The sequence below is a fragment of the Pararge aegeria genome, chromosome 15, assembly GCF_905163445.1.
Source record: "Pararge aegeria chromosome 15, ilParAegt1.1, whole genome shotgun sequence".
In the NCBI taxonomy this organism is placed as follows: domain Eukaryota; kingdom Metazoa; phylum Arthropoda; class Insecta; order Lepidoptera; family Nymphalidae; genus Pararge; species Pararge aegeria.
Genome location: NC_053194.1, coordinates 15,630,248 through 15,648,194, shown reverse-complemented (window position 1 = coordinate 15,648,194; position 17,947 = coordinate 15,630,248). Strand labels below are relative to the sequence as shown.

Sequence of the window (17,947 nt, the reverse complement as noted above, 5' to 3'; positions counted from 1 at the left end):
TGCTGGAAAAAGTTACCCGCAGGATTTAATAAATAGCACTTTTTACCTATGCTTGGCTTGCCAGTTAAACTTATTAGATAGAGTTCCTGCTTTATTAGACAAAACCCCAAAATCCAAAAAACAGGCAAAGTCACACCAACAGGCATTATTAATGATATAACTCTGAAACAAATCGTCTAAAATATTTATATAAAGCTTCTTTAGTCTCTAGCGAACCTAAGGTGGAAGAGTTTTTCCGACAAGTTGAATCCCATTCATCAGATTGTGTCTGGGGTGTGAGCCGTTAGTGTTGGTGGGTCCTTAACAGTTGAAGTTCGAGCTTGTTGTCTACTTCCTAAAAGGGCACAGCGAGTACGCTTACCTTCATTTTTACAAGTGCTTTTGCGTTTTTTTTTAATTTAAAGCTGACAGGCCTACTAGGTTACACGGAAAATTATAAAGCTCACAAGCTTAGGGATAAAAATGCTTCTAAAAAAGTAAAGGGCGCTCCGCATATTCGATACGTTAATATTAGAATTTATAAATAATAAAATGAAATAAATAAAAAATTGTTTAAAATAATAAAAATAGTAGAATTTTGTAAATACATATTATCAGTCGTATTCACGCGCACCTATGCAAAGGAATCGAGAACGTGACGCTATAAAGTTGCGTCATGCCGCTTACCGTGACGACACACGGTCGATGTTAAACAACATTACCGACTAATTAACCTTTTAAACAAAACTAACAAAATCAAAATCGGTTCATTGGTCAAGCCTATACCCCCCATCGTTTCGCGTCGGGGGTTAAAAAACAACACATATCTCTACAATCCAGTAATCATAATAAACAGCCTTAATAACGAGTTGATTTTCTCCCGCGATCTTGACATCTTGATTCTATAATCCGTTCCTTTCATTAAATCTTCGAGTAGTTGTAGCACTCTGCTTAACAAATGTAAAATAAAAACATAGTTTACTTGACTCTCTTACACTTTATCTTATGTACATGTTATGTAACTTTTTTTCGAAAAAAAAACCTCGTACATAAATTCGCCACGGTGGCTGCTATTGTATACGCATGTCGTGGGGTTTTATTTTATTAGTGGCTTTACAATGTTTTGGTTATGTCACGATCTGTTTTTTGTGTTAAATAGGAAAAATATATTTTATTACATCACGAGAGATCCGCACTTTTTGTAGCTAACGTTTCCCGAACGGAGTTTACGTTTTTCCCGCCACTTGAATGATAGATTGAAGATTTCTTTTGTTTAATGGCGTAACTGTCAAACGTCCCAAACAAAGTGTCAGCTCGTTTCCATGCGTGGTCAGCTCGTTTTTAGCTTGTTTCACGTTATGATAGTTTGAGATCTGGTTTGCAAGTTGACAATTCAATATTTTTTATGGACGGAATTATAATAACTTTCACTGCGTAAACAGAACACGTAAGATCACGTAAGACGTTTCAAAAACTTTTCCCGCCTTTTGTTCCACCGATAAGAGTTATTATTTTCACTTGGCTGTTTCTAGGACGTGTGCGGATTTCAATACTAAGTCCGTAGACATAGCCACCTTTCGAACTTACCTCATCACTTATGTAGCGTATCCGAATATTTTCCGAACGTTGCGAAACTTTATTCCACTATTTGAATCACATGAGATGAGAAATTTTATTTTACAGAGAATCCTTAAAAGTCACTGGAATATTCCTTGGGAGTGGGTGGATCATAGTGGAGTTTCCTCATCTGATCTGAGCCAAGGCATGTCGAGTTAATTTTTTTTTTTTTTTCTTAACTTTTCAATTTAATCTGGTGAAACCAGAATTTTGAATTGTTTGATAAAAAAGAATCTTTTGAATAATTTATAAATCTAGTCAGATTTAAGTTTAAAAGAAACTTAAATGCTAAGAATCTTTTTATTGGCACAACACATCATAGACTACTACTATTATTAATGAAGTAGCTATTAAATTATAAGTTACTCCGTACTGTATATACGTATATGAACATTCTATTCTATCGAAATTAACTCCTGTTATATGCAAGGTGAACGTAAAGTTTTCCGAACGTTGCGAAAGTTTTTCCCGCCATTCGAACCACAGATGAGAGATGTAATTTGAATATCGAAGCCGTCACTCACCGGGCTGTTTCTCAGGCGTGGGCGGCTCGTGGTGATGGGTCCTCAGCAGCTGGAGCGCGAACTCGGTGCCCACCTCCTCGGAGCGCGGGCACGGCGAGTACGCGTACTGTTTCTTGGTCGGCGCCGGTACGGGCGCGACGCGGTGTTTCCCGCGGTCGGCCATGCGGCATCTGACGTAGCTTTGCTCCTACACTACTGCAGTGATACCACACGCTACGGCCGTTTCTCCCTGAAAACTGCAGTTTCAATCCATCCATTTTAGAAGTATTACAGCTTTTTGTGACACTGAGCTCGGCCGGGGAAGTATTACCACAATGCTCTTTACTATCGCTAAGCAGTATTGTTGGAATGCCAGTTCCGGTTTAAAGGTGTTCCTTGCAGACCCTACGCAATGTTGCTCTATATATAAGCGAGGGTGTTCCACTTACCATCGATCAGGGCAGGTCTGCTCGATCCTTCAATTATTATCTACAATTTAAAAAAAAGTTTCTAAAATCATACTTCTTACAAAATTTTGTTTGGAGGCATGGATATTTATTGATTTGTAACTCAAAAACTACTGTATAGATTTTGATAAAACTGTACCATAATAAATAGCTCATATCAAAGTTACACAGAGGCCATAATTGATCAGTAAATTAGCCAGAACAAAGTATCAAGTAAAATAAAATCCTGCAACCTGAGAGCCATCTTGGCGTGCGCTGCATAAACCGTTTACTTCGCCACACGCATAATGTATGGTGAGATTGTTACACTTTTAAATCACTCGGTAAATTAGAAGTTCAACGCAGATAAGTTCGCGGGCGTCCGCTAGTGTATTGTACATGTGAAAGTGTGTCTGTTTGTTTATTTGTTAGTTTGTGTAATACTATGTACGCTCAAGAAAAACCCATCAAACTCCTTTGTGTTTTCTTCAAGCCACCAACGCAACATTGGCGAAGTAAATTTTGAATCTTTGCTATCAAAACAAAAAGCCAATAACCCAAACTAGAAGAAAAATTTGTTTCATCAACATTCATGTTTGAATAGATATTCTAGAATAAATAATATGATTACTAAATCTAGAGAACATGGGTTTAATTCATGTTAGTATTTTTAAACTAATAGAAATAAATAAATAAATAAATATACTACGACAATACACACATCGCCATCTAGCCCCAAAGCAAGCGTAGCTTGTGTTATGGGTACTACGATAGCTGATGAATATTTTATGAATATAATACACATAAATACTTATAATAAACATATCAACACCCAGACACTGAAAACCATTCATGTTCATCACACAAGCATTTTCCAGTTGTGGGAATCGAACCCAGAAATTGGACTCAGAAAGCAGGGTCGCTGCCCACTGTGCCAATCGACTGTCAATAAATGAATAGTTATACAGAAAAAAAGAGTTAATAAATAAATAGTTATACAGTTAATTTAGTTAGCTGCGTAATAACAACAAGAATACAAAACCGAGGTGTATTTTTTCAATAATATACTTTCAAGGTCACCTTCACCAGAGTAACTATTCAACGAGTCAAATAAGTTGTACCTCTCGTTTTGAGTCATCATCATCATCATCATCAACCCATTTACAGGCCCACTGTAGGGCATGTAAATAGGCCGTAGTCCACCACGCTGGCCAAGTGCGGATTGGTGGACTTCACACGTCGTTGAGCACATTATGGACTCTCAGGCATTCAGGTTTCCTCACGATGTTTTTCTTCGCCGTTAAAAGCAAGTGATATTTAAATTGCTTATATTAAAATAGTTGTTTTGAGTATTACCCGGCTAGGTTTGTTGTGGGCTCTTCTTAGACCAGGGCGCGTTTGGAACCCTCGTAGCTTTATGTTTAAGTTGGCGAACGAAGTTATCTCCATCCCCTTACAATTATGTAAACATATATGTATGAACGCTTCATAAGTGCCTGTGATAGGCCTACATGAATAAAGAAATTTTAAATTTTAATTTGAATTCAATATTAAATTCACTTAAAGTTTTGGTTTAAATGGCTATTTACAAATACCACGCGTTCGACATAAATTTGTTTTCGTTTAATTTGAAACCACTTTAATATGCAGAGTGTTATACAAATCATGTCTGCGTGGAACCGTGCCAACGTTAGGAATATCAGCTGGATTTAGCTCTAAACCAAATCTGTCAACCATAATCTCATAAAGTATAGAACTGATTTTATTCAAGTTTTCACCAATATATAGAGTAGTATTCATTAATATAATTTAATCGTTATTAATTTATTTCATATTTCATTAATCTGACTAAGGAATTATGTCAGTTTTCACTAACGACGAGCAAGACTAAGAAAAGTCTTAGGCATACAACAACCGTTCACCAATACCTATCACCTAAATGTTGGTTTTTCTTTAGGCATCGCTTAAGTCATCAGACGATTAGGCGGTTCCTAGGTACAGTGGAAACGGGCATACAATATTATATTTTAACATTATTTAACTTTAAAATAGTAAAGTAATATCTAGTATATAGAAGTTTAAAAAATGTTTGCATGTTTTATGCAAATAATAGAATCAAATTCAGTCGTTACACCATGGATCATCACTCTTTTTGTGATTATTTAAGGTAATTAAAAAATCAAATTCTCCCTTAAAGTTGGGAAATCTCCCGGTAAGGCATCCCCAATATGCCGCATCTAGCGTGCGGTGTTATCGATAAAGCGCGCGTGTAACTCTTAATTTATCTACCAATAAACACTCCGTCGACGAACCACTTGTTTGGAAACAAAGGAGTTCACGCATTGATATAGACAAACCAAAGATACGCACATTTCTAGCCGTCGCGCGTCGTGCCTTAATGGTTAGAGCATTAGGGTTTTTCTGGAGTCGTGAGTTCGAATCCTGGTACGTAGAGCTTGCCAGAAGCTTTTTTTTATTGTTTCTTATAAAACCATATTGTGGGGTTGAGTATTTCATAACAAGATTCCAGATGATGTCATTTTGACACTCTAACCGCATTATTAAAATAGTGTATTAAAACAATTATTTCCGGTGTTATTTGCCTTTTTAAAATTAACCCTTAATTATTAAGGAAAACACGGTAAGGCAACCTTCAAGCCTGAGCGTTCTTTGTACTCGGCCAGCATGGTGGACTACGGAAAAAATACTCTTTATTTTCAAAGGAGACCCATGCCATGTAGTGGACCGTCGATGGATTGACAATGATTGAGCCGTTGGTCCAGACCTCGTTGGTCAAGCAACTACATCATTGATCTTAATGACTAGCTTGGACGCAGCCAGCTCCGCTCTTAACGATGGAAAAATGATTGTATATATTCAATATTGGAAAAGAGTGAATACTGAGTTTCTTGTCGTATATTCTTGGTAGAGTCTGTTTTCCGAACCACCGGGTAGAGTCTCTACAAACAACCCGACTGGGTTTTTGTTACGCCGTAACAGATATTGTTATGTTAACATAAAAAATGTATATTTTTCATAAAATAAATCAATAAAAAAATAACAGACTTACTTGACGTTTTAAATATTGGCACTATATAGTAGGCCTAGTTTGAATCATGACAAACGAGGAACGAGGAGCCATTAGCTCCTCGTTCCTTTTTATTTTTTGTTTGATTTTTTTTTTTATTCATTAGCTCATGACATCTACAAATTAAGACCTATGATGGTCTTAATTTAAAGGTAAACATAAACCCAAAATAATTTTTCCATACACCCAGCCGTTGACTAATTGTTGATTACATTTCAGTGCTTATTTATTTTATTTGCTTAAATTATTCACGGAAGTCTGTTACATATCTAGGTTTTTTTATATCATCATGTTCATGCCTTAATTGTTTATTAAAAATTGTGGTGAAATTTGGAAGGGTATAAATTGCTTTAAATTATACGTAAATCGGGAATGAAATATATTAATGTATATTTTAAAAATTTCAAAGGAAAAGTCATGTACCTAATCTTGATGTAGCAATCATAAGGAATTATGACCTCTATATACCGCTACGGTTCAAATACAAAGTTCCAGGTTCGATTTTAGATTGGGTACAAATATCAAATATAATAAATGGAGAATCACTAAAAATGGGCATCTAATCTGGGCATGACCTTAGATTGTAAGCTACAGTGGGGTACCCATACAGATACACTAGCAGGTAAACTAAGCTCGGCTGCCTACGCCGTCAGGAAAATTAGACAGATTACTTACGTTGAAACAGCAAGACTTGTTTACTTTGCGTACTTTCATAGTGGGATGTCTTACGGGATCTTATTATGGGGCAAAGCTACTGATATTGAAACTGTATTCATATTGCAGAAAAGAGCTGTACGGTCAATATATAAACTTAAATCACGTGAATCCCTCCGTGAAAAATTTAAAGAAATAGGTATACTTACGGTAGCCTCACAATATATTTATAACAATATAGTATTTGTAAGACAACATATTAGTCTTTATATACAAAAAGTGTCTATAAACAGTCGACTTACAAGAAATGGTCATAAATTAGTGACATCTGCATATCGTCTGCGAAAGGTGCAGAAGTAATTTGTGGGATTGAGTATACGCTTTTATAATATGATTCCTAAGGTAATTTTGGACCTACCAATGCATAAGTTTAAAGCATGTGTTAAAACACATTTATTACAGCGAGGTTATTAAACAATTGATGAATTTCTTAATGACAAGGTTGCTTGGAAGCATCCGGCTCCGCTTTCATCTCTCACAAGATAGAAAAATGAATTTTAAAATGTAAAATGTTAATTGTTGTTCTAAATATAAAAATAATAGAATATACAACTTGAACATAGTTATCGATTTTCATGCCACGTAGAATTATGTTTACGATGTAGAATTCAAAAATTCACTCTTATAATTTTTCTTCATCGCGCCAAAAGAAGTATAACTTCAATAAATTATAGCCTATTTTACTTCGTGTCCACCAATCCGCACTGAGCCAGGGTGGTGGACTACGGTCTAAACCATAATCATTGTCCCGTAATGGGTTGATATGATGATGATGATACTTTTTCTCCTTCCTCTTCTTTTAAACAAACAAATCTTTCCTTTTTACAATATTAGTATAGATAAAATATTATACTTTAGATGATATAGGTATATATATGCATAGTTCAGATTCGCGAGAGATTCCTATCTAAAAAAGATTAGTAAAATCCATGGTGTAGAGGAAGTATCATCTTGTTGCAAATAAAGATATCAGAATGGAATTGGCTCACGACATAATCGCTGGCTTTAAATACAACAACAAACTGCAATAACCTGTGGAGTTCAGCGGAAATTTAAATGTATGGCCATTTTGTGCTGTTAAGATCGACCGACCGACAAATATTTGTCGACCTCCATGGGGTTGTTCTGATAGTCTAAAATGTGGGAGATCCCGTTTTCGATATCGAACAGGCGAAATTAGTAATTTATAATTTCTGGTCTAGCCTTGTGGGATGCTTCGGCCGAAGTTAGAGAGCGAACCCCAGACCTTTTTCTATGTATAAAAGCTGAAAGTTTCTTAATGACAAGGTTGCTTGGAAGCATCCGACTCAGCTTTCATCTCAGCTCACAAGATAGAAAAACGAATGTTAAAATGTAAAATGTAAATTTTTGATGTTGGAAAAGAGCAACTGCTGAGTTTCTTGCCGGCTTCTTCTCGGTAGAATCTGCCTTCCGAACCGATGGTAGAGTCACTACACACGGACAGACTTGACGTTTCAAAAGTGCTTGTATTAGGCCTACTTGAAATAAATGAATTTTGAATTTTGAATTTTGAAGTTTCTCAGCGCTGGCTCCCAAAAAAGTTAAGGACGAAGGACAATCATGAAGTTTGGATTATATTGACGTTGGTATTCAGACGGTATTAAAGGTGCGTAAAATACCAACCGAAAATCAAATAATTGTTTTTTTTTTTTAATTTAAAATCGTAGCAATCCCTTATACGGCGTATAGTTCGTCATCATCATCATATCAACCCATTGCCGGCCCACCACTGGGCACGGGTCTCGTCCCACAATGAGAAGGGGTTAAGGTTGTAGCCCACCATGCTGGCCCAGTGTGGATTAGTGGACCCACACGCCTGTGAGAACATTATGGAAAACTCTTAGGGATGAAGGTTTTCTCACGACGTTTACCTTCACCGTTGAAGCAAGTGATAATTAAATTACTTAAACGCACAACCGCAAACAAAAAAACGTTTACCATCCCAACCAGCTGGCAGTTCAACTCACCGTACCAGATTGTCTCAGCCGGCTAAAAAGAAAAAAGAATTCTAGACCTAAATAAATGCTAAACCAGTCTTTCCTCAATATGACAATTTCCAATGGGAAATTATCATAAAATAATTAAAAAATCTATGAACACATCTGCTCATAGTCAAGGACTGATCGCAGGATAACAATAGAAAAAAAAAAATAAAATTTAAACGCACATATCTAACTTACAAAGTTAGAGGTGCGTGCTGGGATTCGAACTCGGCCCCCCGAAAGGGAAGCCGAGCTCCTGCCCAATGCGTTATCACCCCTTCAATGTACTCTTTATTCCGAAAAATTGCATAGTTCAGTATCGTAAGGTAAGGTAAGTGAGTAAGTAGAGGTGCGTATCTCTAACTGTTCTTAGTTATATGCGTTTTCTGCGACTAAATATCACTTGCATCAACGTATATTTAATTGCTGAAAATATTAATTGCTAAAGATTGTGCGTCTTAAGTAATTAAAGTATAACATGCTTCAACGGTGAAGGAAAACATCGTGAGGAAACCTGCATGCCTGAGAGTTCTACATAATGTTCTCAAAGGTGTGTCGAGTCCACCAATCCGCACTAGGCCAGCGTGGTGGACGGCCTTAACCCCGTAGTGGGCCGGTAATGAGTATATGTGATGATGATAATGTTCAAAGAGTTAATTTAACGTAACTACTTTTTGCGCCGGCACTCGCGGCCTCTTTAACTAAACCAACTGGTATCAAAGATCTCTCCGTAAGGTTTCATAATTTCTTAAATAACACTGGCAAATGATCATCCTGAGGCTAAGACCCCAACCTTGTTGTCCCATAATAACTCATGACTTTTAGAGCGTCAGAAGCAACGAGATCACAAGACCAGATCTTAAATGGCATAAAAATAGATGGCATGGATCTAGCCACTAGATCCGATTAGGAACATCATGTCTCCCTCACCTCATCATTCAATACATCGTAGCATATTCAACTTCATCTCCCTACTTCAGGCATTAATATCTCCGTTAAATGGCATAGTGGTTTCACGATGTACTTGCTCTGAGTACCGGAAAAAGTCTTTATGGTACCATTATCTCGTATTGAAATAATGGTAGTTGCGAGCTCCAACACACGCCGCGTCTTTATTTAGCGAGTAGGGTAGATTCGTTACCCATCGCAGCCCTGCCACCCCGGGCCATGGCTCTCTTGGCCCTAGGGTAAATACGCACATCCGTATTTTCAAGCCCAATTGGCTGCGGCTCTCCCCACATAGAGATAGAAAATCAACCAAAATTTATGGACTCTGCATTAAGTATAAAATCCTAACTAGTATTATAATTAAATATATTCGTTTGCTTGTTTGTTTGTTCTTCCTTAACGACCTAATTAAGCAACCTATCGATTTGATTTTCGACACAGAGTTAGTTAAAAATATGTAATAACATATACTTCTTTTTGCCCTTCAAATCAAGAGTGAATAGGCATCTTAGCACGCTAAACCTAAGGTTGCATCATCACTTACCATCAGGTGTGTATTGCAGTCAAGCGCTCGTCTATAAACATATAAAAAATCCCCAGGAAAATAAACGGTTACCAAAGGATTTTTAAAAATCGTAACGACGCAGACGAAGGACGCGGGTGTTAGGAAATAAGGAATTACAGCACTTTATCTATGATAAACCCGATGATTATATTAAATATATCAACAAATAATAGTTTGTATACTCATTGACAATGTATTGAAAATAGAATAATGGACTTTAGTAGACTGTCAAATAAAAGTATAGGATCTATGGCGGGAGACGCGAGTTTGACAAGTTAGATTGGCGGCAAAGAAAAGTGAGGACGGATTTAAAATTAATGAATGGAGAATAGAAGATTAAGTAAAGTATTGTGGATAGAACGTTACAAATTGGGAATAGATGATTTATAATGGAAACGACATACTTAACGAAATATTGTTGTGGCAAAACAAGAGTCGTATATACTGGTGATGGAGTTGAGATAAGTTGTTAAAAGTTGTTGGTACTATGGTTGTACCTGATGTAGCATCAGATAAGTATATCTCATCCTTTGGTTTATTTAGGTATCATATATGGAGCCCTAGCATAACTTTATACCGACAGTTTATGTAGCAGAGGTTGCTCTATACAAACAACTTGTTCCAAAAGTCCTGATGTTATAAGTGATAATAGTAGTTATGTTCGACCTGTCTTATATGTCTTGTATCAAAGGGCCTAGCGTTATTACATATGACAATGTTGTAATTGTGTTTATAAGTTGTTTTAATCGATTGAATAAAAGAGCAACGGTAGAGTTTCTTGCCAGTGGTCTTCTCTGCCGAAGACAGCATTCCGAACTGGTAGTAGAGTCATTTGAAGGTAACAAGTAATATGAATTATAGAGAAGCCTAATATACAGTATTAGAGTCAGTCTAGTTGTTTTATTTCACTCCGTGGGAAGTCAGGTTTATAGAGGAGAGACCCACAACACTGCTCTAAAGCTGGTTGGTGGGCTTTGATGTCTTTTATAAAATGAATACTTTAATATGAGAAACTAGGTATTTAGCTTCAATAATAATGTTAATTAATGAAAGATCTAAGTGCCATCCTGAACATTATGGGTATTGCAGTGAATATTTGAATACCTGGGCCTTCCATATCTATATTTTTAGCATCAGAAGTGGGATCCTATTCATGTCCAATTTATGCCTTTCTCTAATGCAGATTTACTTTTTTTAGAACCATCCCATCAAATGTGGACTAAAGAATTTGATGTTTTTGATGATGCCTCAACTTTTTGCTGCTATGTGCTAAAACAGAAACACTCTGGAGACAAAGCACCATGCTTGTTGAAATTCTATTTAAGGATATGTGGTCCGGGGAACCAATTAATAACCATCCCGGCAAATGTGGACATAGTACATGGTTTGATGTTTTTGATGATGTCTCAACTAATCGCTGGTATGTGCTAAAACAGAAACACTTTGGAGACAGAGCACCAGACTTGGTAAAATTCCATTAAAGGATATGTGGTCCGGGGAACCAATTGATGTGATATTTTTATTTATTTTTTCTTTTTGTGGTTTCTACTTTTGAAAGATAGTACTTATTACCTGAAACTGATATGGCCTAGTGGCTCTTTGTTTATTTTGCTGAAATGATTAAGTCCAAAATAGAATTGATTTTGTGAAAACCAACTATTCAAGTTGGCCAAACAGAATGTGTAATGAGTTTGATAAATTTAAATTATCAAGTTTTATTTAATTAGTCAGGTTAGCCAAATGGAATTTGTGCTAAGTTTTATTTTATTAGTCTGTCCAGGGTAAAATAAATTAACTGGTCAGGTTAGCCGAACGGAATGTGTAATAGATTTTTCTTTTAATTCTTATTTATTACATACAAGATTTCAAGTTTATATTGAGCAACTAGTCAGGTTAGCTGAGCTGTTAACTTTCATTTAGGAACTTTTCTATGTACTTCGAGATCGAAGTACTTGTCAGGAAAGCCGAGATAGGAGAGATTATGTAAATTATTCAGAACATATCAAAGAATACACATAAAACAAAACAAAACAAAACAAAAAAAAAAAAATTTTGTTGGTAGAATAGAATAGAATATGATTATGTATCAGAACAATACATATAGGGAAAATTACTACTGAATAGCTAAATAAATTGGTTTATATGTTGGGTTGTGTGAAGAAAAGTATTAGGAGTCAGCTTAAATGTTGTGGGTTAGGTTAGGTTAGAGATCTTTCAGTATGATGTTGAGAGAAGTTCTTAAAAATGATATAAATAAAATACAATTATGTATAAACAAAATAATGTTGCTGCTGCAAAGGAAAATATATTAGTTGCATTATAAATAATTAGATTATATTCTGTTAAACAGGTGGTTTAATTGATGTTTAGATTGAAATAATCTTTGAATAATAGAAATAACAATTAAACATTAACCTTGGATTTTATGATGAGATGATAAAAAAAAAAAGATGTAAACTAATAGAAATAATTCCATCTTAGCGTTTTTATATTAATTTACTTATATTTATCTTATATATTACTTGACTTGGACAGTGGAAAAAATATGAATATCACCAGTGGGTGATGATGTTATTGATATCACTTGAGAGTGATGAAGTTGTTGATATCACCAGTGGGTGATGATGTTATTGATATCACTTGAGAGTGATGATGTTGTTGATATCACCAGTGGGTGATGACGTTATTGATATCACTTGAGAGTGATGATGTTGTTGATATCACCAGTGGGTGTTGGTGTTTTGGTATATATTGGATTGACTATTAGACTGTACCGATTGCATCTGTGACTAAATGAGACTAACAATGTTAATGACAGAATTTATGGGAAATACAATTACCTGTGTGGATATTTTGATAAAGTTGGACTAGAGGCAAAAGGATAAATTGTTTGAGATTTATATTGAGATGGAAATATTTGGATTGTGATTGTACATGTTAAAATGTACAAGATAAATGAAAATGAGTATTTTTGATTTACATTGTTGAAAATTAATCATTTTACTTTATTAGAAGTATTATATTGTTGTAATATGTAAAATGGTGTGGAATTTTAATGAAATTTTTTTTTTGGTCTCTTTCACTTTAATTATAAAATGTTTTGATTATGCCTATCTTTTGATAGAATATTGTTTACAGTTTATTGATAAAAGTGTATACAGAATGTAACTGATTTGATGATATTTGTGCTTATATACCATTTAAACTAACGTTATAGAGGTGTACATAAGATTAGGATATTCTATGTACCTAAGGACTTATGATACAAAACATATACCTAAAAAAGAATAACCCTATGTACTTCGAGAACGAAGTACTTGTCAGAATGGCCGTGTTAGGAAATAAGGAATTACAGCACTTTATCTATGATAAACCCGATGATTATATTAAATATATCAACAAATAATAGTTTGTATACTCATTGACAATGTATTGAAAATAGAATAATGGACTTTAGTAGACTGTCAAATAAAAGTATAGGATCTATGGCGGGAGACGCGAGTTTGACAAGTTAGATTGGCGGCAAAGAAAAGTGAGGACGGATTTAAAATTAATGAATGGAGAATAGAAGATTAAGTAAAGTATTGTGGATAGAACGTTACAAATTGGGAATAGATGATTTATAATGGAAACGACATACTTAACGAAATATTGTTGTGGCAAAACAAGAGTCGTATATACTGGTGATGGAGTTGAGATAAGTTGTTAAAAGTTGTTGGTACTATGGTTGTACCTGATGTAGCATCAGATAAGTATATCTCATCCTTTGGTTTATTTAGGTATCATATATGGAGCCCTAGCATAACTTTATACCGACAGTTTATGTAGCAGAGGTTGCTCTATACAAACAACTTGTTCCAAAAGTCCTGATGTTATAAGTGATAATAGTAGTTATGTTCGACCTGTCTTATATGTCTTGTATCAAAGGGCCTAGCGTTATTACATATGACAATGTTGTAATTGTGTTTATAAGTTGTTTTAATCGATTGAATAAAAGAGCAACGGTAGAGTTTCTTGCCAGTGGTCTTCTCTGCCGAAGACAGCATTCCGAACTGGTAGTAGAGTCATTTGAAGGTAACAAGTAATATGAATTATAGAGAAGCCTAATATACAGTATTAGAGTCAGTCTAGTTGTTTTATTTCACTCCGTGGGAAGTCAGGTTTATAGAGGAGAGACCCACAACACTGCTCTAAAGCTGGTTGGTGGGCTTTGATGTCTTTTATAAAATGAATACTTTAATATGAGAAACTAGGTATTTAGCTTCAATAATAATGTTAATTAATGAAAGATCTAAGTGCCATCCTGAACATTATGGGTATTGCAGTGAATATTTGAATACCTGGGCCTTCCATATCTATATTTTTAGCACGGGCAACAGCGAGATAAAGAGCAAGTTTGATATAGAACAGTTGTCATTAGGCACTAAAAGCACCCCTGTAAAGTGTCATTAGAACTACCTGCAAAAACGGGAAGCTTCAATAGAACTTAAAATAAAAATATCTCAATACATTGTGATTATATTCTAGTGTCATCGCTGGCCTCAAATGCGCGCGCAAGAATCGTGCTACCCGCACTACGGTCGATGGTGCGGGTGCCGGGAACACTGCATTGTCTCATGCACTTCCATCTTGAAATCAACTGCACCTTTCAGATGCTGACAGCTGCTAAATGAGAAATTAATACAATCAAATTTTAAAATGTAAAAATTTAAAAGCGTGACTTAGTCCGCGTATTGGTCAACCTTAAAAGACATGCTGTCGTGGTCTTTTTTAAAACAATTATCTGAGCGGGCGGCATATCAACCCATTGCCGGCCCACTCCAGAGCACGGATCCCACAAAGAAGGGTTTATTTAGGCCGTAGTCCACCGCAAAATTTAAATTCAAAATTTTAAAAAAAATTATTTCAAGTAGACCTAATATAAGTCTATCTGTTTTTGGTTAGGAAGTTACCACCGGTTCGGAAGGCAGATTCTACAGAGAAGAAGCCAGAAAGAAACTCAGCAGTTGCTCTTTTCCAACATCAACTATTAACATTTTGCATTTTAACAACAACCACACATGGGTGCATTTGCAGATTGGCGGACACCATCCAACTCTGAGTACATTAAGAAGAACTCTCAGGCATGCAGGTTTCCTCAAGATGTCTTCTTTCACCTATAAAACAAGTGATATTTTAATTGCTTTTAACGCACATAACTTTGAAAAGTTAGAGGTGCGTGCTAGGATTCGAACTCGGCCGCCCGAAAGTGAAGCTGAAGTCCACTGGTCCAGTGGTCCAGGACCACTAAGTTATAAGTTATATATATGTCACTTTTTTACACAGAGTAAGAGATTGACAGGTTGTTTTTACATAGACTATTTAAAATAACATTTCGATAGAGTCAAGCTCAGGGTTCAGAGAATAACATGCATCGGGGGCATCAAGTTGTATTTTTTTTTTATTCACTGAAAGTCTATTTATCTTAATTTCATGTAAGAGACAAAGCAATACGATAAGTTAATAGTTATTTATGCAACTGTTGAATAATAAAGAGTATTAAAACACGAATTTGATTTATTTATTTATAGTCTTTATTTTAAAAAACCGAATGCAGAAGAAGAATAAAAAAAATACAGATAGTAGCAGTATAGAAAAGGCGGCCTTATCGCTTGTAGCGATCTCTTCCAGGAAACCTTAGGATCAGGAAAACAAAAGGATAACAGATTGCAGGTTGCGCATAATTTAAAATAAAATACATACTAATACGAATATGCGTTTTTAAATTCAAAGAGATATCACGCATCCTGCGGTAAGAATGTGGCTGTCTGTTGACCTTGGTAACCTTTTGCGCAGAAGAGATTGGAAAAGAAACTAAGGAGTGTTATTACAAAATTCATTACAAAATTATATCAACGTTTGGAACACGCTTTCTCATAAACTGACCGTAACAAAATCGCAAAACAAATATGTTCGAATATTTCGACAGTTTCACCTAAAATTTTTCCAAATAATCAGTCTTGTTTTTTTTTGATGATATTTTGGTTATTAGGACATTGGCACCGAGTTAACTGTTTCAGAATCTTTTAAAGAGGACTTAAAGCAGAGGAGTAGACAAAATTAGTTTTAACTTTCACTTTAATGCTAATCTATTTCTGTTAACGGCGTTTTAAACTCAAAAAGGAACCATTTGAATGTATTTTACATGATACTGCGTACATTTTTTCCACTTCAATTCGGGAACATAGGTCGTTATTAACCGGAACAGCTGTCGTTATACAGGCTTACCCGCCTCATGGCCGCTTCCCAAACATTCCTGCATTTCACTTTTACTTAATATTAACCAGTCGAAGTCATTGGGCATATTTAAAAATGCTGTTAAGGCTCATTATCTCGCTCAGTAAAGACGACTGTTATTATTTATTTATCTACTCAAACTGATATTTAAGTATTTATGGTATATTAAGATATGTATTACTATATTTATTTTTTATATTTATCAATAGTATTTTTTTTCTATTTGTGTAGTCTGGTTTATGTATTAGTATGTAGATTTTCGTATGTATAAATTGTGTACCCCACCTATTTGTTTTCTTTTTAGTTTTCCTAAACCTAAGGTTGCCTGGCATCGCTACTTAGAGATAAGGTCGCCTTTTGTATCCTGCTTCATTCTTCATGTGTTTGTTCTTTTTTTTTGTCTCGTTTTTCTGAGTGGTGTACAAATAAAGAGTATAAATAAAATAAATAAACGTTTTTTTCGTTATCTTAAATACCAGGTATACCTGCTGTTATTTTAGATGATGATTATTCAAAAATGAGGTTCTAGCAACTCATCATCATCATCATTATTAACACATAACCAGCCCTCTACAGGGCAAGGGTCTGTTCTCAGAATGACATGGGTTTAGACCACAGAATTAGAACCCTAATTCAGCCATTTTTTAATTTATTTATTTTTATTTATTTATTACATAAAGTTTCCAAAAAAATAAAAAATACTTCAATCAAGCATCAGAAAATAACCCAGGTTTGTAATATATGCTAACAGAGAATTAGGTCTAGGTACGTTAACTACAGAACATTATTGCCAGTTTACCATGTTGTGTATAAAAATGATCCTAACTTAAAAAGAAGGACTTCAGTTTTTTCTTAATATTACGAGGATTAATATTGTCTCGTACATCAGTGGGTAATTCATTAATTCAGTCCATTGTGGCCAAAAATAGTGAAAACGCCCCGCGCACTTCACACCCGTGGAATTTGGCTAGCTCACAAACCTTACCATTTTATAGTAAAAGTTTAGAATATTAGAGATAAAATAACTACTGTAAAATGCTAAATGGTATGGAGTGACTAATCGCCTGTTCGGGAAACACTACTAAAGTTGAGGGGTTTTTGATGCTTCAGTATTAGTAGTGTACACGGTTTCTTTTGAGACACAATCTCAACTAGTTCGAAAAACAGGTGCGATTTTTATCTGAGCAAAATAAAACAAAATTTGTATAAATTTATGGGTTATGTTTAAGTACTTTTGATTCTGTTTTGTTTATCTTTATGACAATAAAACATTTTTTCATTTTTCATTTCTGTATGTTCTTAATTCTGTGGTTTAGACATTAATCATCACTTCATCACATCAACCCTTTACCGGCCCACTACAGAGCCCGGGTCTCCTCCTCCTATAGTTAGAAGGGGTTAAGGTCGTAGTCCACCACGCTGGCCCAGTGCGGATTGGTGGACTCCACACACCTTCGCAGGCATGCAGCTGTCCTCACTGTGTTTTCGTTCACTGTTGAATAATATGATATTTTAATTACCTACTTAAAACGCACATAACCTAGAAAAGTTTGAGGTGCGTGCTGGGATTCAAACTCGGCCCACCGAAAGTGAAATCGAGATCCTAACCAAAACGCTAACACCGCTTCACCGGTTCAGACCTTAGCCACATTAAATCAGCTTATAAATTTATTGTAGCCGAGTGCGGGTTGGTAGACTTCACAATTCGGTTCTACGCGACATCGCACCGGAACACTAAATTGCTTAGCGTTACGTCTTTGTCGGTGGGTGGTAACTAGCCACGGCCAAAGCCCACCAGACCTAACCAG

At 35.5% G+C, this 17,947-nt stretch overlaps 1 protein-coding gene across 1 annotated transcript in view; it reads right to left on the bottom strand.

Annotated features, from left to right (window-relative positions):
• Positions 1 to 2,283, bottom strand: part of LOC120629788 — a 149,530-nt gene extending 147,247 nt beyond the window's left edge. Inside the window, exon 1 of the mRNA XM_039898832.1 lies at positions 2,121 to 2,283. Within this exon, the coding sequence (XP_039754766.1) occupies positions 2,121 to 2,283 (163 nt within the window). The remainder of the gene's footprint in view (positions 1 to 2,120) is intronic.
• Between the last annotated feature and the right edge of the window lie 15,664 nt (positions 2,284 to 17,947).